Genomic DNA, 24,485 nt, shown 5'->3' with positions numbered 1-24,485 from the left:
CCAAATTGCTTTCCTCACCAGGCACTGCCTTAAGTGGATGTCAGCAATCCTAGCTGAGCTGTGTCCTTGCTAAAAGATACCATGTTCAATTATGGATAAAATCAACGGAAAATGGTATTGCCTTCCTTTCACAGAATCATCCTTCATCACTCCTGCACACGAAAAGCACACAACCTTCGCTAGCAAAGATGTAGGAAAGAACTGAATATATAAGACTGTGGCAAGGTGCTCTTATTACACCGCATGCTGCTGTGATTTGATGGTATCACAGGCATTCACATATTTATTATTGCATTACATAATTAGAAAAGGTTTCAGTGTACCAAAAACTGTTGCTGCTTCCAAGTACAGTAATCACATACACAAGTATAGACAGTGGTGGCAGGATGGCTCTTACTAGAGTAACCTGGATAAAGCAAAGCTAAACAAGGACAACTATGTCCTGAATTTCTGCAAGGGACAGGGGATTGTCCCTGGAGGAATAACCAGCCACAATGCTCTGGTTACCACACATAACTTCAACCAGAAGACCTAACACTACCTCTACCTACAAACTCTTTCAATTTACTTAAATGACACTTTTGTAAATTCTCCCAACTTTTATAGTGTTAGCATGTTGGATGAAATCTTGAAATCAGATGAGTCACCTGGCAATTCAAGGAAGGCTGCAAGTCCGCCACATATTTTTAACAGAAGCATCTCTGTTACAACCAGGGTTGCTGAAGAACTGGGGGGAGGTGGGAAGGAGAGGAACCGAGTCACCAAACAAAAACAAAACAACCAACCAACCAAAAAAACCCAAACAAATTAAAAACCTAAACAAAAAAAAAAAAAAAAAAGACAAACCTTCAGGAAACTAATTTCAGCATACAGTAACACAGACCTGGCCATGCAGCATTCCAGCTTCTTGCTCACCAAAGAAGTCATTGTGAGTCTCCCTTCCCACCACCTTTTTTTAAGGCACGTTAACCCTTCCAGTGTGTAATGACTGCCTAACAAATTGTCTCCCTCTGACATACCCAAGGAAAAAACAGCAGGCCAATGAACCTTCTTAAGAGCCTCTAAAAAGCAGCTATATCTCCTCTACTGCCAGAGGAAACCAAAATTCTTCACTTTTATCCTTTTTCCTCCTACTATGCCACCCTGAGTAAAGCGTACACGGAGCAGCTCCAAAAAGTTTTTGGAAGAATTTACCAGCTGAAAATGTCATTATAATTGCCGCCATATCCAGGTAGCAATAAAATGGGTAGGGAGCATACCAGGCAGCCCAGTGATGTGGCTGGCAGTGCCTTGGGTTCTGTGGAGGGCATGGAGGGCTCCATCTGGGCTGCTGTGCTATACTGAAGAAAGGGTGTGACCAGGCAGGCAGAGCAAAGAGGCCGTGTAGGCTGCGCAGAGGCATGAGAAAGCCATCAAGGAGAAGGAGCAAAGAGCAGCTTTGATGGTGGGGATGCCATAGGAGGGAGGGAAATTGGGCCTCACCAAGAGGACAGGTCTGGGAATTGGAGTTCCTTCTTACCCCTGCAAGTGGATAAAAAAGGCAGTCCACCTCCCACTGGGATGCTCTGACCTTGCCTAGTGCAATGCTCACCCCACTTCATATAAGCTACCAGGGATAAGCATAATTCATGCGCTGTGATTTACCTACACAGGCAGATCTTAACCACAGAGAGAAATTTTATATTATCCTCAGCCCATGAAAATCTGCTGATGGAATTTTGTATTTCAGAACTGCTGAGGTGAGTAGCTCGAGAGAGGATGCCTTCAGCACCCGAGAGGGGAAAAACTCAGCGTCCAGGAGCCTCAACTCAGAGCCACCCAGGGAGCCTCAAGTCCTCGACAGGCCTTGCCCAGGAGCCGGCAGCTCCGCTGACGGGAGCAGCTGACTCGCAGGGGGCGGAGCCAGGCGAAAGGGCACCAGTCCTGACTGGTTAAAACCCCGCCCCAGGAACCGCGGGCGATCCGGAGCGCGGCGCGGCACTTCGCGGGAAGCAGGCGAGCGGGATGGTGAGCATTCGCCTTATTACCGGGGCCTGGTCTGGGAGCTCTGCCCTGGCTGCGGCCAGCGTAGGCACCCAGACAGAGCGGATGAGAGGGGAGGCTGCAGTGCAGAGCTCGGGGTGTAGAGGGTGCCTGCACTGGTCTGGTGAGGGGAGGGTGCACAACGGGCAGGGCTGCACTCGGTGTTCCCTGGTGGAGGTCCTCCTGCAGCCGGGGCTGAGCTGTGGGATGCTGTCAATAGGCTGCAACATGTCAGGGTGGCTGAGAGGAAGCAGGGCTGCTTGCTCCAGGCCCAAACTGTGCAGGGGCCTCAAGCGTCCATTGTAGCTCATGGAGGGAAGAAGGCTGTTAACCCAGGAAGCTGGGGAACAGCAACAGCAACAAAAAAAGCCCAACAAAAAACAACAAACCAAAAAAAAAAAGCCGAAGAAAGGAGGAAGAGGACAATTAAAAGCAAGGGCCTTCCTGCTAAATCTGTTGTCCCCACCCAGAACCGCTTTGCAGTTCTGCAGTGGGCTAATGAGGAAATACACTCGCAACATAAACCACCAGCTGATACACTGGTAAAAAAGATCACTACTGGTGCTGTCAGGGAAAAGCGGTGGGTCATGGCAGTAGGGGACTCTACTTTGAAAGGCTCAGAGGCACCCACCTGTCGGCCTGACACAGTCTCAAGGGAGGTGTGTTGCCTACCAGGGGCTCGGATCAGGGGTGTTGCAGAGAGGCTGCCTGCTGTAGTAAGTCCTGATGACTGTTACCCACTTCCAGTTGTCCATGTGGGTGCTGGTGATACAGACAGCAGTATCCCGGAGAAAATAAAGGGCTACAGAGCCCTGGGAGAGGTGGTTAGGGCCTATGGATCTCAGATAGTCTTTTCCTCAATTCTCCAAGATAAAGGGGAGGAGGACCTTAAAAGGCTAGGCGGATTTGCCAGGTTAATACATATTTAGAACAGTGGTGCCATAGTCGGGGGTTTGGGTATTTAGAGCATGTGATTTGATTAAGGAAGCCAGATCTACTGGGGGCTGGTGGAGCTGCCCTAAGGGGGGAAGAGTGGTTTTGGAAGGAGGCTTGCCAGGCTGGTCAAGGATGCTTTAAACTAGATGTATTGGGGGAGGGGGGCATCATTCCACCCCAACACTCCCAGTCAGTTGCCAGCACCAGTAATAAATGCTCAGAGCAATGTAGAGATATTTCAGCTGCTCCAGCCAATGCGTTGGCTTCATCTGGAGCTCAACTCAGATGCCTCTATACAAATGCCTGTAGCATGGGGAACAAACAAGAAGAATTCGAGATGTGTGCACGTCTACAGAGGTATAATATAATAGGCATCACAGAAACATGGTGGGATGGCTCCTATGATTGGACTGTTGGAAGAGAAGGTTACAGGCTCTTTAGAAAAGCGAGGCCCTGCAGGCAGGGAGGGGGAGTTGCCCTTTATGTTAGGGATAGGCTGGAGAGCATGGAACTGTGTCTGGGGACAGGTGCTCAGTTAGCAGAGTTTGTGGGTCAGGGTTAAAGGGAAAACAGCCGTGGGAGACATTACTGTGGGAATCTGTTACAGACCTCCTGATCAAGAGGACTCTGTTGATGAAGCGCTCTATAGGCAGATAGGCACAGCCTTGTGCTCGCAGGCCCTTGTCTCATAGGAGACTTCAACCACCCTGATATCTGTTGGAGGGACAGTATGGCCTGGCACAAGAAATTGAGCAGGTTCCTCAATTGTGTGGGAGACAACTTTCTTCTGAAAGTAACAGAGGAGCCGACAAGGAGAGGTGCCATGCTTGACCTCGTACTTAACAACAGAGAGGGGCTGGTTAAAAATGTGATGCTCTAGGGCAGCCTTGGTTGTAGCAATCATGAGACGGTCGAGTTTGAGGTCCTCAGGAAAGTGAGAAGAGCGTGCAGCAAGCTCACTGCCATGGACTTCAAAAGAGCAGACTTTGACCTCTTCAGGAACTTGCTTAGTAAGGTTCCATGGGATATAGCCCTGCAGGGCAGGGGGCCCAAGACTGTTGGTTGATATTCAAGGATCACCTGCTACAAGCTCAGGAGTGTTGCGTCCCGACTAGAAGGAAGTGCAGCAGGAGGGGCAGGAGACCTCCTTGGATGGATAAGGAGCTGCTGAGGAAAATTCAAGGGAAAAAAGAGGCTTATAAAAGGTGGAAGCAAGGACAGGCAGCCTGGGAAAAATACAGGGATGTTGTCCAGGAAGCTAGGGACCAGGTTAGGAAAGCTAAGGCCCAATGAGAATTAAACTTGGCTAGAGATATGAAAGATAAGAGGAAGGGCTTCTATAGGTACATTGCAAATAAAAGACACACTAGGGACAACATGGGCCCTCTCTGGAAGCTATGAGGAGAACTGGCTACCCTGGATTTGGAGAAGGCTGAGGTTCTCAATGACTTCTTTGCCTCCGTCTTCACTGGCAAATGATGTGATGACACCACCCAAGTCTTGGAGGGCAGATGCAGGGACTGTGAGAATGAAGACCTTAGGTCCACTGTAGGAGAGGATCTGGTTCGAGACCATCTTAAGAACCTGAACATGCACAAGTCCATGGGACCTGATGAAATCCATCCACGGGTCCCGAGGGAGCTGGTGAATGAAGTTGCTAAGCCACTGTCCATCATATTTGAAAAATCATGGCAGTCAGGTGAAGTTCCTGACGACTGGAAAATGGGAAATGTAACCCCCATTTTCAAGAAGGGAAAAATGGATGACCCAGGGAATTACAGACCAGTCAGTCTCACCTCTGTGTCTGGCAAAATCTTGGAGCAGATTCTCCTGGAAGACATGCTAAGGTACATGAAAAACAACAAGGTGCTTGGTGACAGCCAGCATGGCTTCACTAAGGGGAAATCCTGCCTGACCAATTTGGTGGCCTTCTACGATGGGGCTACAGAACTGATGGACAGGGGTAGAGCAGCTGATGTCATCTACCCGCACTTGTGCAAAGCGTTCGACACTGTCCCACATGACATCCTTGTCTCTAAATTGGAGAGACATCTATTTGATGGATGGACCACTCGGTGGATATAGAACTGGCTGGATGGCTGCATGCAAACAGTTGTGGTCAATGGCTCCATGTCCAGCTGGAGACCAGTAACGAGTGGTACCCCTCAGGGATCAGTGTTAGGACCAGCCTTGTTCAACGTCTTCATCGCTGACATGGACAGTGGGACTGAGTGCGCCCTCAGCAACTTTGCCAGTGACACCAAGCTGTGTGGTTCGGTGGATACGCTGGAGGGAAGGAATGCCATCCAGAGGGACCTTGACATGCTTGTAAGTGGGCTGATACCAACCTTAGGAAGTTTAACCATGCCAAGTGCAAGGCCCTCCACCTGAGTCAGAGCAATCCCAGGCACAGCTACAGGTTGGGCAGATAAGAGATTAGAGCAGCCCTGCAGAGAAGGACTTGGGGGTGTTGGTTGATGACAAACTTAACATGAGCCAGCTTCAGTGTGTGCTCACAGCCCAGAAAGCCAACTGTATCCTGGGCCGCATCAAAAGGAGCGTGACCAGCAGGTCGAAGGAGGTGATCCTGCCCCTGATCTCGTGAGACCTCACTTGCAGTATTGTGTACAGTTCTGGTGTCCTCAACATAAAAAGGACGTGGAACTGTTGGAACAAGTCCAGAGGAGGGCCACGAGGATGATCAGGGGACTGGAGCAGCTCCCGTATGAAGATAGGCTGAGAAAGTTGGGGCTGTTCAGCCTGGAGAAGAGAAGGCTGCGTGGAGACCTCATAGCAGCCTTCCAGTACCTGAAGGGGGCCTATAGGGATGCTGGGGAGGGCCTCTTCATCAGGGACTGTAGTGACAGGAGAAGGGGTAACGGGTTAAAACTTAAATAGGGGAAGTTTAGATTGGATATAGGGAAGAAGTTCTTTTCTGTAAGGGGGGTGAGGCACTGAAATGGGTTGCCCAGGGAAGTTTGTGAATACTCCATCCCTGGCAGTATTCAAGGCCAGGCCGGACAGAGCCTTGGGTGAGATGGTTTAGTGTGAGGTGTCCCCTGCCCATGGCAGGGGGGTTGGAACTAGATAATCTTAAGGTCCTTTCCAACCCTAACTATTCTATGATTCCCTATTAATTTTTTATGGATACAATTTTAACTTATTCTAGGCAATGTTTCAGAAAGTTACACTTTGTGAATACTTCCCAATGTTTCGATAGGTGCTTTTAACTTTGTAGAAATTGAGTTGAAATTTTCCAGAGTCCAAAGCCTTTTTTTTTTTTTTTTTTTAACTTCTAAAGAAATTGTTAAGGTGCTTCAAAAAAATGAGGCCAGAGAGAACTACCATTTTTCTCTTTAGCAAAACAAACAAAAGAGAACCACTGCCAGGAAAAGGAACACTGATTTCGCTGTGATGCTGTCATGTTGCCTTGCTACTGGGCAGACTACTGAGACTTGCTGGAACATACCTTTTGCTGTTCCCATGAAACACTACAAAAATTTGGCCAGCATTTACGTCATTTCCATCTGCAAGTTCTCAGCCCAGCCTATGAGACTGTAGCTGATACATTCTCCAAATACCCTGTCTATAGCAAGCTTTGCACAGATGTGTGTGAGAAAATAAAACTCCTTGACAGGTCTAGTTCCTAAGGTTAACTGAGGCAGTGATCTGAGGATCTTCCTAAGGGTGCAGGAGGACAGGGGCTCTTGAAGTGGAAGAGGCTCATCAGAGATGCATAAAGGGGCTACCACCAGGAAAGCACAAGGTCTTCCAAAATGTGGAGCAAAACCTAGTATTCTTTTAATCTAACCATTTCTTTCTGTCAGCATTTCTTTCTGTCAGCAGATGATTAAGTATGTGTCTCCTCTTCTGGGCTGGTCTGTATTGAAGACTGCAGTCTGTTATTAGCACTATCCGCTTGTTAGCTGGCTCCAGCAACTGCAGTCTGGATGGTATGGCTAAAGGAATCCTAAACTCACGACACAGTTCTGGTGTGTCATCATAATTCCACACAATAGGATTGTTGATTTTTTCCAAATTAGGAAAATTAGCTTTTTCTGCACAGGAAATTCTATGCCAGTTTCAATCAAAGCCTCTGTAGTTTTCAAGAATTAAAAATAAGCAGACACTTCAGCCACTGGAAGAGGGTACAAATGACAGACTTTGGCTCTGCATCTAGCCTTTGTTGGGCTGGAAACACAGGACCATGAATTGCTCAAAAGTGCTGGGAGGACTGCGTGCTCATCCAGCCCTCATGTAATCCCAAATTATACTTTCCTGTTACTTTTCTTCCTTTGGACATAAAACCATTTTACGGAATATTTATCAGGCCTTAATTCCAAAGACTTCTCTTTCTTTTTCCTTTTTTTTTTTCCTATTCATAACTAATTAATTTCTGAATGTCACATTTTTTCATTTAAATCTGTACCCATAATATAATATTGAGTACTGCACTGTATCTCAGGCAAAGAGAAATAGCTTACATTCCAACGTCAGAGTTATAATTATGCCACACACATGATGCCACACAAAGCTGATTGGTTTGTTAGGCTGTAAGTAGCAACTGAACTGGCACCACAGCTCCAGAAATTAATCTCATCAGGCTTAACATTAATAAACTCTTCCTGAATCAAAACATGTAGAAAACTCAGTTAGGACATCAAATGCTTCTCCAAGTTTAGTATTTCAGCATTTAGTTCTTAATGTTGGAAACCTCATCAATGTTTACAAATATGTAAAGGGTAGGTGTCAGGATGATGGAGCTAGGCTTTTTTCAGTGATATCCAGTGATAGGACAAGGGGCAATGGGTGTAAACTGGAGCATAGGAAGTTCCACGTTAACATCAGGAAGAACTTCTTTACTGTAAGAGTGACAGAGCACTGGAACAGGTTGCCCGGGGGGTTGTGGAGTCTCCTACACTGGAGATATTCAAGGCCCGCCTGGACAAGTTCCTGTGTGATGTACTGTAGGTTACCCTGCTCTTGTGGGGGGGTTGGACTAGATGATCTTTTTAGGTCCCTTCCAACCCTTGGGATTCTGTGATTCTGTGAAACCTGAGGTCCTCTATATACTGATACATCTGTCAGTCTGAATGATAGAGAATGTAAAAGTACAGTAACCATCCATTACATGTTCTTCCTGGAGTTCCTGAAACTTGGAATTTTTGACTTTGTAATACGTTTTTGCTTTTCTCTCTTCTCCTCAGACTAATGTGGGAGGAAATGCTGGATGCTGAAGTTGTCTTTTTCCACATTAATTACCAAACACAGTATGAACATGCTACCTTGAAGCTGTGAGGCAGGGTTCAAGGGGTTGTACTGAATAGGCCTACACCAGGCAGGCAGGCAGTTGCCACTAGTGTTCTTCTGGGTGCAGCTCTAAGGCCAGTTTTGTCTAGTATTTTTATCCATGATCTGGAGGCAGGAGTTGAATCTAGTTTGTATATTTCCTGATGATACCAAACTGGGAGGTGCTGTTGCCTCTCTCAAGGGATAAGAGGCCTTGCAGAGGGATGCAGATGGATTGGAGCATTGGGCAATCATCAATGGCATGAAATTTACCAAGAACAAGTAATGATTTCTGTAACTGGAATGGAGAAACACCAGACACAAGTGTAAATTGGGAGAGGAGTGGCTGGAGAGCAGCCCTGCAGAAAGGAACCTGGGGGTGCTGGTCGGCAACAGGCTCGGTGTGAGTCAGCCATGTGCCCTGGCAGCCAAGAGGGCAAACTGCATAAGGGGGTGCATCAAACACAGCACAACCAGTGCTCAAAAGAGGTGATTATCCTGCTGTATCCAGTATCAACACTGCTTCACCTTGAGTTCGGTGTGCAGGTCTGGCCCCCAGCACTTGAAAAGGATGTGGAGGTACAAGAATGTGTTGAGGAGACAGCAACAAAGTTGGTGGAAGGCTGGAAGACATGTCCTGTGAGGCCTCCAGGTGTGTCTACTTTGGAGAGGAGGAGGCCGAGAAGTGACCTTGTTGGTCTCCGCAGCTTCCTGAAGAGGGAAAGTGGAGAGGGAGGTGCTGATCCTGACACAGTGACAGGGCATATGGGAATGGTTCAAAGCTGAATCAGGGGAGGTTCTGGATTGACATTCAGTAGCATTTCTTTACTGAGAGGGTAGTCAAACACTGGAACAGGCTTCCTAGAGTGGTGGTCGATGCCCCACACCTGTCGGTGCCTCAGAGTCATTTAGACAATGCCCTTAACATGCTTTAACTTTTGGTCAGACCTGGCGTGGTCAGGCAATTGGACTAGATGACTGTTGTAGGCCCTGTCCAGCTGGAACTACTCTATTCTACTTTATTCCATCCTCACGTGGCCTGGCCTGGCCTGGCCTGGTGACACTTGTGCTCTCTGCTGTGGCCCCTCATTTCTTGACAACCTCCCAGTGTAGGGATGCCACGATGTCTCTGGACAACCCACTCCAGTGATCTGTTTTTCTCACATGGATTTTGGTTTTGATTCCTTATGTCCAGCATGAACCTCTCGTTTCAGGAGCTGCCATTATCTCTCACCCCCCACTCCAGTGCTTTGATGGCTAAGCCATAGAGACCAGGATATACTCTGAGGTGCCCCAGCACCTTCTCTGCTCCATGCTGAACACACACCTGCAGTGTCTGGCATGAAACACCAGTTCTTAGCACATGAGACATGGGGGTAAGAAGTAGGCCTTAGTGCTGCGGTAACCACAGATGCATGGGGTTGGATGGACATTGTGACATCCCTGAGCAATGGCCAGTGACATCCCCAAGCAATGGGTTCTGAGACCTCAAGCGATGGGTGCTGTTGTCTCCAAGGAACGGACTGAGATGTTTCCAAGGGATGGACTATGATGTCACCTAGCGATGGATTGTGACCAGATGTCCCCAGTGCTTTTAAGTGGGTGCCAAGTCTCCCAGCCAGCAGATGCTCACCCTACCAGCTGAGCGACGTCGCGAGGCTTGGTGTGCTGAGCAGCGTTTTGGTCCTGGAGTTGTGCTCTGTGAGTCGCAACTTGCAGCTCTCAGGGCTCAGCTCCAGAGCTATTGAAGGATTTTCCCCGGCCCTGCCAGGTTCAGGCAGCCAGGATACCCCAGAGCTGAGCCTGCAGCAGCAGAGGTGAGCTGCACAGGGACACCTCACCCTGTGCAGATGGCAGGGTTTCCTTCTTGAAGGGCCTGGGCATTTCTTCCCTCCTTCCCAACCCAGCCAATGACCGTGGCCTCTCTCCTCTTCCTAGCACAACACCTGCTGCTGCAGCACCGGAGACAGGGAGCAGCTCAACATCACCAGTTCCCTCCAACCCACTGCAGCCTGTGGGGAGCATGGCCATGGAGCTGGAAGACTGCTGTCCCATCTGCCTGGGCAGCTTCGAAGAGGTCAGCTATGTGATGCCATGCCTCCACCGGTTTTGTTACCAGTGCATCCTGCGTTGGGCTGAGACCAAGCCGGAGTGCCCCCTCTGCAAGAGGAGGATCCAGTCCCTCTTGCACTCGGTGCGGGCTGATGATGACTATGTAGAGCATGTCATCACACCATCTGAAGCATCATCAGCCGTTGTCCACCAGGCAAGGAGAGCTGCCAGCCACCGAGCCCCCCGTGACTTCCAACGGCGGGCGGCAGAAGTGGTGCCAACAGGTCCCGTGGTCGGCTTCTGGACCCCAAACTGGCTGAGCTCTCTACAAGACCAGCCGGCGCTCTTCCAGACCTTGCAGTCCTGGTACCACCGTGATCTGGAGGAGATGTTTGGCACTGCGCTGTTTGGCAGCAGAGAGACCCGCCATCGCCTGAACAGGCAGAGCACCCGTGCTGCCAGAGAGCGGGAAGGCACCCAAGAAGGGCATCTCACCCCCCGCCCAACGACCTCCAGCAGCCCGTCAAGATCCACCAGGGATGAGCTTCCCAGCACCTCATCCGCTGCCACTGGTGGAGGTCCCAGCAGCCACCCCTCTGCTCCCAGTGCTCCCCCTGTGGAGCAAGAAGAGCCCCAGCAGCAGCCGGAGGAGGCCATGCCTGGGCCCTCCACTCCCAGCTGGCACCGGCAGCACCCCACTGGGAGGCAGTGGCAAGCCCCTAAGAGGAAGTCCAGCAGCCATGAAGCCCCTCCAGCCAAGAAGAGGCCACCACCACGTCTGTGAGCAAAGCAGGGAAAAACTAACCATAATAACAAAAAAATAAGTAATACAAAAAGTAGAGAAAAATGAACCCTAAAGCCATTAAAATGGAAAGAATGATCTATGATGTGATGTTACAATATTACTGCATTTTGTTAAATTACCTACTTTTCACTAGTGTTCTTTGTGCCTAACTACAATGTTCATGCTTTCCTATTACACACTTAGAGGCTATTCAGCATCCTAAGGAACTCTAATTAAACTCAGTGTATTATCAAATGCTGACAAGAAGTCTCAGGGACATATAACTGTTCTTTTGTAGGGCATACAATAAATACTTTGAAAGCCATTTAAGCTACTTAATGAAGGAGAGAAGGGAGGGAAGGAGGAAAGAAGTAAAATCAAAACAAACTAAATATTGCTGGTTATATCAGGGATGTCCAACAGCTGCAGTAGCTACTCACCAAGGGTCAAGGGCCATTACTACTGTAAATATTAATTTACATATGTCCTTAAATGGATTAACAATTGTCTTATTCACTTGCAAATTGTTTAGTAGTTTAATACGATTTTTTTCTCTGAGCTGCCCAAACCTGAGCACCCACTGCTGATCTGGAATTTGTAGGTGAAGAGGGTTTTGAGCTTGATCAGAGCATGCTGAGCGACCTTGACTCTTTAGTGAGCTGACCTTGACTCTTTAGTGAGCTGACCTTGACTCTTTAGTGAGCTGATCTTGAGCGGGAGGGACCGAACAAGAAAAGTGCAGGCAGCGCATAAAGGGAGGAGCTTGGAAAAGAGAATGAGGAGGAGAGGAAGGTGATGAGAGACCAACCAACCAATTGAAAGTTTGTGTTGTTCATGTGGACAGCAGTGATTAACCAGTTGCATTGTAGCCTTGGATGTGTGAACAGAATCGTTACGTATATAATTGTTGTAATCTTGAATAAAGAGGTTTTTTGGTTCTCAAGATACCAGAGTCTGTGCAATTAATCTCCACAAATGGTGCCCAACGTGGGGCACGAGTGTGGATGTTAGAGCAGCGGTAGAGAGCTGACCAAACGAGCAAACAGCGAACCAGAGAGCTGCTGCCTGATGCCATAACGTAACACCGTTGAGGTGAGCGGTCAGGACGATGGGGTCTCAGCTTTTGACTGACAAGAAGTCAATTGTCACCTTATTGTTAAAGCTCTTAGCCAGACAAGGGGTGAAACACGACGAAAAAGCTGTTCGATCCCTTTTATTCTGGTTAAAGGGGCAGGGGCTGACCCTTTTATTCTGGTTAAAGGGGCAGATTCTGCTACGGCCTTCTAATTATGCATTTGGGAACAAGCAAAGGAAAAGCTGTGGGATGCTGCTGCTTGAGGGGACAAAAGAGTGGTGCCATTAATGACAGCTTGACGTTTAATATATGAGTTGTTGAAGTGGGTTCATCATCATACCGATGACCCTGATAAATATACAGTAGCTCCGGTCGTTGCGGGGGGCGCCATCTTACACTAAAGCCTCTAGCCCTGCCCCTCCTCTGGAGCCTGTTGAATCTGAGCAGGCTGCCAGCACTGCCTCTGTCCTTCCCCCGTTGACAGTTAACGATAGAGAAGACGGGACTATGATCCTGCTGCTTGCTGGGGCCCCCTTCAATGCCAAGCTGCAGCTGAAGGAGAACTGGTGAATTTAACATTCTTTGTAGTTGTTTGTTATCAGGAACCTAACACATGGGAGCCAATGCGCTGGGAACTGGTAAAGGAGTTTAGAAAAACAATAATGCAATATGGCCTGGCATTGCCTTTTACACGCAGCTTATTACAAACAGCCATGAAACGTGAACTCATTACTCCTTTTAATACATTGGCTCTGGCTGACTTAATTTTTACACCCATGCAAAAGGTGCTCTTCAGGGTGCACTGGCGAGAGGTTTGTGACGCAGCAGCAATTGAAAACTTGGGCCAGCAGCTGGGGGATCCTCTGGTAGGGGCAGGCATTCCACAGCTTATGGGAGAACCACCAGTACCAACCCCACAATTCCAAGCCCGTTTGGCTCCAGAAATTCTACGGCAGTCTGCCAACTTAGCTCTCCAAGCTATGCTAAAGGTTCCAGATATGGGAAAGATGTCGAAAGCATTTACAAGTACCCATCGGGGCATGGATGAACCCAGTTTATTGATCACCTCCACTAAGCAGCAGATAAGCAGGTAGAACACAAAGCAGCTAAGGAGGCGCTACTGCTCAATTTGGTGATTGAAAATGCGAATCCAGACTGTAAGAAAATTTTGCAAACTTTAAAAAATCCATCAGTCGTAGACATGCTGGAAGCCTGCAATCGTGTAGACTCCACTGATCATCAAAATGAAAGTTTTGCTGGGGCGTTAGCAGCGGCCCTGCAAGTTAATCAAAAACGCTGTTTTCTCTGTGGTAAGCCTGGTCACTTTAAAAGAGACTGCCCACAACAAATGGGAGCTGAAGGGAATAAACTTGGACTATGCCCACGATGCAAAAAGGGGTGTCATTATGCTAATCAATGTCATTCCAAATATAACAACAAGGGAGAACCATTATCTGGAAATGGGAAGCAGAGCACAAGATGGAACCACGCCCTGACACAAATGGTTCCAAACAACTGTCCCCCTTTACGAACCTTCACCTCCGGCAGCGCCAGACTGGATGTCCCCACAGCCACCAACATCTTGCTAACTGACACATCTGTACATAAAATACCTCTTGCATTAACTGGACCTTTGGGGGATGGGTTTAGTGACTTATTGTTAGGATGATCAAGTGTGACGCTCCAAGAGTTGTTTGTATTACCAGGTGTTATTGATTCAGATTATTGTGGCCAAATTCAAGCTATGGTCTGGACCACAACTCCTCCAGTACATGTATGGGGAGGGGAACGCATTTGCCAACTAATCCTCTTCCACGGCTACATTATTAACGTGGATCCTAATGCGATACGTGGGTCAGGTGGATTCAGGTCCACAGGCAAACCTGCTATTTACTGGGCACAGAGATCAGAGGAACACAGACCTATGGCAGAGTGTATCTTACGAGAAAATAAGGGTAAACCAACACAAGGTTAAGGGGTTAATTGATTCAGATGTGGACGTCATGGATATTGGGGCCCATTTTTGGCCAAGCACTTGGAACACTGTTCAATCACAAACAGACCTGACTAGTATCGGAGGCATGTCACCATCACAACAGAGTGCAGAAGTGATACAGCTAATCGACATGGAGGGGCAGGTTGCAACTGCTCGTCCCTATATTGCCAGTTGTCCTTTTAATCTATGTGGGTGAGATGTATTGAGTATGTGGGGAGTAACTCTGAGTGTGGATGCCCGACCTTTTTAGGGGGGGTCACTGATCGCCTTCAGCCTCTAGAACTCACATGGCTAACGGAAGGACTGGTGTGGGTAGATCAGTGGCCCCTACCTCATGAAAAGGCTGAAGCATTAAGAGGGTTGGTACAGGAGCAGTTACAATTAAATCACATTGTTCTACTGCAAGTCCATGGAACACTCCTGCTTTTGTGATGTCCTGGGTTTAGCAGTAGCAGTCAATTTTTCTCCTTCTTAGTAGCTGGTGCAGCATTGTGTTTTGACTTTCAGCCTGGGAAGAGAGCTGATAGTACTGATGTTTTTAGTTACTGCTCAAATGTTTGGTCTGGCCAAGGACTTTGTGAGCCTCATGCTCTGCCAGAGAGGAGGGAAAGCTGTGAGGAAGCAGAGACAGGACACCTGACCCAAGCTAGCCAAAGAGATACTCCATACCACAGCACGTCATGCCCAGGGAGGTAACTGGGGGTTACCCGGAAGGGCACAGGCTCTCTTCTGGGGTCGGGCTCGTTTTGGCAGGTGGTATTGTATTCTCTTCCCTTGTTGTTTTCTCTTATTATTATTATCATTGGCGGTAGCAGTAGTGATTTGTGTTATACCTTAGTTACTGGGCTGCTCTTATCTCAACCCGGGGGAGTTACATTCTTTCGATTCTCCTCCCCATCCCTCCGTGTGTGTGTGTGTGTGTGTGTGTGAGTGAGTGAACGAGCTGTGTGGCTGGGTTTAAACCACATGTGATCAAAAAGAAATCAGGTAAATGGTGATTAACTACATGACTTGCTTGTGATCAATGCAGTAATCCAAGAAGCAGTTCAACTGGGTATGCCATCTCCCACAGTGTTACCCAAAAATTGGGATATTGTTGTTATGGATTTAAAGGATTGTTTCTTAACCATCTCTCTCCATGAAGCAGACGCCCCATGATTTACATTTTCGGTACCATCTATCAATCAAGAAGCCCCAGTGGAACGATATCATTGGACAGTCCTTCCACGGGGCATGAAAAATAGCCCTACAATCTGTTAATTAAATGTAGCATCGGCTTTATAAAAAGTAAGACAACGCTTTCCGCAACTAATCTGCGATCATTGTATGGATGATATTCTCTTGGCTGGCCCTGAGCCACAACAATTAGAGCCAATGATTCAGTTTACTCAAATCTGTTTGGAAGAACAGGGGCTAGTAATAGCCCCAGAAAAAACAGAGACAAGCACCCTGGAAATATCTGGGCTGGAAAATTTTAGAACGGACAATTCAACCACGATCAATTCTGCTGAACTTTAACATCAGGATGCTAAATGACGTACAGAAATTTGTCGGCTCTATCAGCGGGGTGCGCACACTGTTGGGCATTGATAATGAAACATTGGCTCCACTGTTTGCATTATTGAAAGGGGATGCTAATCTTTCATCACCAAGACAACTCACCCCAGAGGCTAAGAAAACCCTAACTATTATTTCTAACTTAATTACAATTAGAACAGCTCACCGTGTGAGTCTAAAGCACTCCATAACTTTATATATCCTCCAGGGGTCACGCCACCTTAAGGGGCTGTTAGCGCAGTGGCTCCCCGAAAATAACCATGACCCTTTATGCATTTTGGAATGGTTATTCTTACCCCATCAATGTTCAAAGACCATAGTCACAACTTGTGAACAAATAGCACAGCTTATATGCAAGGGACGCTTACGGACAGTTGAACTGACAGGGAAAGAACCAAATACGATATATGTCCCCCTCAAAAAACAGTATCTTACATGGGCCTTAAGTAATAGCCAGGAGCTGCAAATATCTCTTTCAGACTATTCAGGAGAACTAATCGTTCATCACCAACCACACAAGTTTTTTACTCTCCTTACTGAAACTGAATTAATACGCCCAATTTTACGTCAGAAGACACCTGTCCTGGGTCCAACTTATTTTACAGATGGCTTAGGAAAGACAGGCAGAGCAGTTACAGTCTGGCATGAAAATGGGGAGTGGCACCACGAAGAACAAATGGTTCAGGGATCAGTTCAAGTAGTAGAACTAGCAGCCGTCAGTTTTGCTTTTCAACACTGCCATAGGCCAATTAATCTGGTCACTGATTCACAGTATATTGCAGGTGTTGTATCTAGACCCGACCGCTCTTGGCTAAAAGAAGCCACGAATTCAAATTTATTATCTTAACTGGTTTTGGATATTAATCAATCAATGAATGCAACCATACTATGTTTTACACATCCACAGTCACACCAATTTGCCTGGATTTATAGCAGAGGGCAATGCTCGAGCTGATCGCCTTACAGCTGTGCTTCAAACCACCACCCCACCCAGCCGATCTGAGCAAGCGAGACTATCAAATACATTTTTCTACCAGTCAGCGCGTTCCTTGAAACAACAGTTTGTGCTATCCTGGGCAGAAGCCCATGCCATTGTCCAGGCCTGCTGTGATTGCCAACCTTTTGCTACCTCCCCTAACATAGGCGTAAATCCACGAGGTCTAAAAGCCCTGCAAATTTGGCAATCAGACGTCACACACGTTTGTGAATTTGGACGTCAACGTTATGTTCATGCCTCTATCTACACCTTTTCTCATACTACCTGGGCTACCATGGAATCAGGAGAAAAAGGGCGAGATGTCATACGACACTGGCATGGAGCCTTTGCCATTTTAGGTATACCACAACAAACCAAAACAGACAATGGTCCCAGTTATATTAGTTCCTCTGTCCAAAATTTTCTTTGTCTTTGGGGCATGAAACATTACTGGCATCCCTCATTCACCACAAGGCCAGGCCATCATTGAACGCACACATCAAACACTAAAAATGGTTTTAGAAAAACAAAAAAGGGGAATACAAGGGGAATCCCCCCAGGCACGACTTCTGAAAGCTGTATATATGCTGAATCATCTAGCCCTTAGTGAGGGACAACAAAACCCTGCTATTGTTCGCCACTTTATCTCCCTTGGTGGTGGTACAGAACATGTATTATCCAAATCTTACCCGATAGTATGGGTCAAATCCCCAGTTACTTTTAAATGGGAAGGACCTTTTCCTTTAATAACCTGGGGATGAGGGTATGCTTGTGTTTCTACATGGCCCGTGATGGACGCGTCGATGGTTCGTCCTGCTCTGACTCCCAATGCTGAACTCAATTATGTAGTTTCCTACTCAGATGAAAACTAACGTATGGATTACCGTGACCAGCGTAACACACCAAGTTTCTTTGTGCCTTGCAACTGCCTTGCCGGGAAATCCTTTTAATACGTGCCCTGTAGGAATCCCATTGGAGAACTGGCCAACACCTAGCCAGCCCACGGCCTGGAGTGGGGCTGACAGGGCTGATCATTGAGAGGGTGGATTCTATACCTGCCTAAGGCCACACTGGAGCATAAAGTATTAGAATTATTAGAGTCTGCACAAATGGACTATTGTGTGTTTTTCAGTTATTCAGGGATGAATCAATCTTTGGTGTGGGGTGTTAATTCCAGCTTAGCAGTATATAAAAATAGCAGCGCTTGGTGAAATTATACTTCAGCCAATACATCCTGTTATAGTAATATCCCATAGCTTTACCCCCAGGAATGTTTTTCATTTGGGGGGATTGGGCGTGGTTGGCAATTCCCTCACATATCAAGGGTGGCCCATGTAGCTTAGGAAGACTAACATTATTAACCCCAAACACATCTATTATTTTACAGCATCATCTCCCTAGTCGAGGAAAGCGGAGTGTGCATGCATTTGATTCGGAATGCGATGACTTTTGGAATTCGGGAGAACGGTGGGCAGCTTCCTTTTTTGCCCCTGGTGTAGCAGCAGGGAAAGCATTGAGAACATTAAACAAATTAGGCTGTTTGCTAGCTAAACAAACGAATGCAATGTTGATTGCCTTAAGCAACTTACTGATGGGCGTTGATTCTGTCTGACATGACACTTTACAAAACAGGGCCGCCACTGACTTTTTATTGTTAGCACAAGGTCATGGCTGTGAAGACTTCGAAGGTATGTGCTGCATGAACCTGTCAGACCATTCACAATCTATTCATAAAGCTATTCAAGATCTGAAAAAAGGAGTAATCAAATTGCAAGTAAATTATGGATTTTTTGGATTAGGGAATTGGCTTAGCTCTCTAGGACTTGGAGCATGGTTTGTATTGTTGATCAAGGCAGGCCTTATACTGTTCATTGTTATTTGTATTTTAATGATTGTTCCATGTTTGTTGAGCTGTCTACAGCACACGTTAGAAAAAATGGTAAAACAAGTACTGTTTCTAGAAAAACAAAAAGGGGGAGATGTAGGTGAAGAGGGCTTTGAGCTTGATCAGAGCATGCTGAGTGACCTTGACTCTTTAGTGAGCTGACCTTGAGTGGGACGGATGGAACGAGAAGAGCGCAGGCAGAGCATAAAGGGAGGAATTTGGAAAAGAGAACAAGGAGGAGAGGAAGGTGACAAGAGACCAACCAACCAATTGCAAGTTTGTGTTGCATGCATGGACAGCGGCGATTAACCAATTACATTGTAGCCTTGGGTGCGTGAACAGAATTGCTACGTATATAATTGTTGTAATATTGAATAAAGGGTCTTTTTGGTTCTCAAGATGCCGTGCAATTAATCTCCAAAGAATTTGCTGGAAAAGGGCACATTGTGGCCACATATTTATAAGTCAGAGCTGTATCAGGCTCTTTGCCATACACTCACATCTCAAAGTTGCACCTTGTGGCTTGCCGGATATGACAGTCTGCTGGCTATCAAAAAACTAATCACTGCTCTGCAGAGGAGGAAGAAGGCTCTCCCAGCATACAGGCTGTAGGGAAATTCTCCTGTATGGAAACCATCAATTTCCTTTAATATCCACCTACAAGCTATATTTGTAAATTTTGGAAAACAGAACTCATCGGAAAGAAAGTGTTGTGTGCTTTGATGTACTGCCTGCTGTAACACCATATGTAAATGCGAAATGGTAAGCATTTCATTCATTACACTGCTTGATCCAACCCGATTAATAAAAGTTTCTTGATAGTACTGCTTATCACAAGTGGGAAGGTGGTTCTTCACATGTAACCTTTAATTAGCTTAACTGTAAGAGTACAGAGAAGTGTAACTAATCACTTCTTCTTAAGCTATTTGGAAACCTTGCCAAACAGCAGGCAAGTCCCATAGGGCTGCTTTCTTGTCTTTACAACCAGGTTCAGTAAAGCAGTGCGAAGTAGCTGCATTACAGCATAAGTCACAGGGGCATTCAATTTATTCAGTAGCACAAAGAAGGTAAAGCTTTCCTGAAAGTTTAATCACTTTTGCGTATGTTTGCCTTCCCTTTGGTTTTGGGGCTTTCTGAATAATACAGATTAGTGAGCGTAACAAATAGAAACAAATTAATATCCTTTTTTCTGTATTCCCTGTCAGCTTCTTTCCTTTGTTCTCCCTTCCTTTGAAGGAAAAGAAAAACTACCACTTGCAACAGTTTCCCCAGATAACACATTGCAGGCATACAGACACTTGAGTCTGCTTCAAGATGCTGTGCATATTAGTTTAAATACTCATCTGGCTTTTAAAAGTAGTCAATTTTGTAAGCACACTGAATTTCTACTTCTATCACTGAACACAAAATGTGTTAGATCATTCATCATTTATTTACTAGTGATTAGAAAAGATTTAAGTGGAAGTTTAAACCTGAAGAAATAATGCAGTATGGGAAGAAGCTGGGATCTGCTGTGGTGCAAAGCAACCAATAGTCTGAGGCTTTAATGAGAAAAATTGTAATTTTTGAAACACAAAAGTAAGATTAGGATAAAAATACCACAGATTCCATTACAAGACAGAGGGTCAGCTTCCCCTGAGTGTACTCTACCATGCTGGACAGACCAGACTATAATTTTCAGTTAATTATTATTTGTGACACAATACACTGATGAGGCACACTAAGCTGCATCCGACACAGCTAAGGTAAAAGCAGCCACTGTACCAAAAACTGCTCTCTAAAATAGGTAATAGAGCATGTAAAATGGTTTAGTACAGCCTTGGTTTCAGTTCCCTCCTTCCTCTGCAAATATCCTGTCTCAGACTGAGTGACTGTCACAGGATATTTAAACCAATGGACTCAGCAGCAGATCTGAGATTGTGGATCAAAATTCCCTGAAAGGAGCCCCAACCCCACACCAGGGTGAAATACAGCTCCCTTCCCCCTCAGCCTTGAAAGAAAAAAGGAAACTGACACACAGGGGCTAGGAGGGAATTGTAACATGTTCCAGCCAGATCCCCAGATTGGATTGTCAGGGAGCCAGGAAATCTGCCAAGGCAAACACATGCTGTTTAATGTAGACCAGCCTGAGATAATCTGTGCCTCAGTTCCTCACTCGTAAAATAGGAGTAACATTCTGTGCTTTATGGGGAGAGAATGTACCCTAAACATTTTGAAACAATCTGATCCCGTAATAGGGGAAGGCAAAAAATTCCCGAGACTGACCATCTCCATTTGATGTAAAAAACATGGAGAGACAAAGGTTAAACAACTTGCTGCAATCACACATGGAGACAGGCGCACAGCAAGAAATTGAATCCAGACCTCTAAAATTATGGTCCAGTGTTTTAATCACAAAATCCTTCTTCTTCCTTGATTAAAACAGGAAAACAGAACGCAAAGTATGTGCTTATTCTGTAATTTCAGCATGTTACCACAAATAGCTTAGAAAAAAATATGTATACTTCCAATATGGTCATCTCAGCCAAGTGTATGTTTTGTTGAAACAAAAGGTGTGCATGTCATTCTGGAGGAGGCCGATCATTGAACACCTGGTCCTCATGGGCCTGAATAAACACTGTAACTTCTGAGTTGACGCAACCTTGTATTGGTTATCTGAACATCTGTTTATGTGAATTTTAAAATAACCTTGTACAGTTTACAAGATTAAAAGTGTTGTTATCAGTGGCTGAACTGCAGTGAGACTAAAGAGTATTTGCCACACCAGCTGAGGACAGGACGAAGATACAAGTGATGCTGCTGTTTGACCATAGGTATTCTTCCTTTTTAACGTGATCTTGAGTAACTTTGCTTTGCCAGACAAATCCAGTTTACAAAACTGTTTTCCCCCACAGATACTTTTACCTGGAAGACCCCAGCCTTGTTCAGGAAAGTGGCCTCCGGGTGAGGGTGCTCTGATGGCCCACTCCTTTCCAGCCTCTTTCCCAAGGCTCTACATACCTTTCTCCATCTTACATTTATGTGGAATTTGTCATGATGAAAATAAATTGCCCCCATCATAAAGCTGTGTAAGTACCTGTCACATCATGCAGAAGGTGCCCCTTTGGGGTCACAGAAGAGATGTGCTTTGGCTATGTGATAAAAGCTATGAGATATGCAAACCCATAGAGAATAAATTGCCCACCCCAAAATCAGGATTCCTCACCAGAGTTTTAACTCAGGCATGTTACTGTTTTTTAGACATTCTGTTTCCCATTGTTTGAATGAACTGTTACTTTCCCAACTACAATTGTTTCATCACTTTTATTTAATGGATTGAATTTTAGCATTTTTCCTGTTGTCCCAAATCACTTGAAGAAAATAAGGCATGAAAGCACACAAATTTATTCTGAATGATTAATACCTCAAAAACTTCTCCCCAAAATTATGACAATTTCTACGTGATAATGGTGTTTTTTCCCACCTATTTCTCCTTCTAAGAGTACAGCCTGTATAGGCATTTGTGACTGCAAACCCGAAACTGATTTTAGTCAGAGTTTGATAAAACAGGAACTTCTCAAAGTTTCTCAGAAAGTGAAATTCCCCTGCACAGGACTCTGGAATGTCCACCTCCTGGCATCCTGAGCAGACTGCAGAAAGAAAACCCATGGGGAAAAGTGAAGCAATGGCAACAGAGCCAGTTTTATACATCTACACTTGGCAAAGGATGAGTTTATAGCTACTGCTTTCTGCCTGTACTGTTGTGCCTTCATCACTCATCAGATTTTCCAGACACCTCAGAGACAACAAACTGTCAGACATCTTCTATCCCAAGTTCCTTTCAAGGTGGCACCACTGTAGTCACAGCCTGAATGAGAACTCTAAATGGCTTCAAACCAGGAATTTGCCCCATGGGTAAAATTCAATCTAATTGTTCAAAAGAATCATACATTAGACTAGAGAACACACAGTCTATTAAATTAACATCATCTTGTAGAAGGAACACCTCTAGAGAGAAAGACAACTGTTTCTGCCCGCCTATGCTTGACTCCAAGAGATAAACACCTGCTGCTTATTTTTAAATCATGCTAAAAAATATTCTCTGTTAATTTGCTACATATTTATAGAATCACAGAATAGTTAGGGTTGGAAAGGACCTTAAGATCATCTAGTTCCAAACCCCTGCCATTTATTTTGTTTCCACTCACTCATACCTTCCTGAACAGACAACATATTTCTCTTTAGAAGGTAAAAAGTTAATAATAGCAATGAAACAAAAGGTAATAGCATTGTGTAGTGAGAGAAATTATTTAACCAGCTGGCTTGTTCTCTAGTAGAAAAGTCCTCTAATAGCACAGGTTTTGGACAGCAAAGGCTGGTCAGATACTGGTTTTCTGACTGTATTTTGATTTTCTTTTGTAAAAAATTTGTACTAGCTATTATTCAGTAATTTTTATACTTCTGATTATAATTAGGATGGATTGTATAACCCCACTTCTACAGAAAAATATGTACGAATTCTTACAGGTACAGACCTTCACAGAAAATAAAGACCTCTTCATCCTCTCAAAAGAATCTACATCAGATTAAGACAAAGTATTTGGCTGAGAGTTTTTACTTTCAGATTTTTGTGGAAATGTCTCAACTTCACTACTTGAAGGTCAAGGCCCTTTTTTGCACTGGCAAGTCTGACTGCATAATGCACATCTGATCTTTGACAATCTTTAATTGTCGAAAACTTCTAGAAATCCGCAGCAGAACACATGGACTGAATAAAAATACCTTGCTAGGTGGTGTCTACACAGGTAATGGTTTTTATCCCTTAATAATTCATTTAGGTATAATTTTAAACCAAGTTACAACAGTTTTAGGTTTCAGCACTTCTGCTCAAGCGTGTCTTTTTGGAAGCATTAATGCCAGGAGAAACAGCTCTCAGGTGGCTCAATGCAAAACTGTGCTGTGCAGCCAGCAAAAATAAAGAACCTTTTGTTCCACGTGGACTGCTTCCAAGCACTTAGGTATTTCTTTTGTCTTTTTCCTCTTCCCTGGCTTACAAATTGACCTGCATAATGTTACCAAAATATTCAGGTAAAAAAATCATAATCAGTTTCTGAAAAGTAAAAAATAATACTGCCAAATTATTTTATTTGAAGGACTAGGTTGTGGGCATGGAACAGAGAAACACAGGGACAATTGTGAGCATAAGAGAAAGAAAAGAAAGGCAGTATCAAAAGGAAGGATGGGAACATTGGAAAGATGAAGACGTTATTAAGTAGAAAAGACAAAAAAAAATCGAAACAGGATCAGGCATGCAATAAGGCAAAGGTCTGTAATCCCTGGAAGCTCCTGGACCTCATGTGATAAGTCCCTCACGACTTCACACTCAACCTTTGACCTGAGCTTGTTTTTCTCAAGTTTCAACTTTCCCTTTAATCTGTTGAATATTAGAAAAAAAAAAAAAAAAATCTATCATCAGTATACTCTTCACCTTTTAATGGCAGGCCCAAAACAACAATGGTATACTACTGCTTCCAGGTCTACCACCAACACCATTGGTACAAGACTGCTTTAGAGGTGTCATAATCCAAATGACAGGATTTTTTTAGTTGTTCTTTCTTTCTTTCTTTTAGTTCAAAGCCAACAAAGCTTGAATAGTCAAGGCAAAACCTAAGCAAAATCAGAAAGAAAGATGGCTCAGGAACCTTAATTCACTTCCACTTTTGGGGGGGAATTTAATTAAGAAATATGTGTCACACTGTACATTTGTTTTCCACTTTATCAGTTGGATTTTTTTTTTAAATTTATGTTGATATTTCTGAAATATTAGTAAGTTGATGAAATCAGATTATCTTTTTACTCAATTAAAAAAAGAATTAAAGAAATTTAAAATTCGGTTACCAGTTTTTCACATCGTACTTGGAGCTTACTAGATAT

The 24,485-nt window shown here is 45.1% G+C and overlaps 2 protein-coding genes across 2 annotated transcripts in view; one reads left to right on the top strand and one right to left on the bottom strand.

Moving 5' to 3' along the window:
• ROR2 (receptor tyrosine kinase like orphan receptor 2) overlaps positions 1-24,485 on the bottom strand; it is a 154,373-nt gene that overhangs the window by 18,322 nt on the left and 111,566 nt on the right. The window lies entirely within an intron of this gene.
• LOC136005208 (uncharacterized) lies at positions 1,937-12,071 on the top strand. The gene is made up of 2 exons (XM_065662493.1): positions 1,937-2,007; positions 10,186-12,071. The coding sequence occupies exon 2, from the start codon at positions 10,271-10,273 to the stop codon at positions 11,081-11,083; it is 813 nt and encodes a 270-aa protein (XP_065518565.1). The 5' UTR covers positions 1,937-2,007; positions 10,186-10,270; the 3' UTR covers positions 11,084-12,071.

The sequence above is a fragment of the Lathamus discolor genome, chromosome Z (assembly GCF_037157495.1).
Source record: "Lathamus discolor isolate bLatDis1 chromosome Z, bLatDis1.hap1, whole genome shotgun sequence".
NCBI classification, from domain to species: Eukaryota; Metazoa; Chordata; class Aves; order Psittaciformes; family Psittacidae; genus Lathamus; species Lathamus discolor.
Note: the sequence above shows the minus strand (reverse complement) of the source record. Positions and strands in the feature narration are given on the sequence as shown.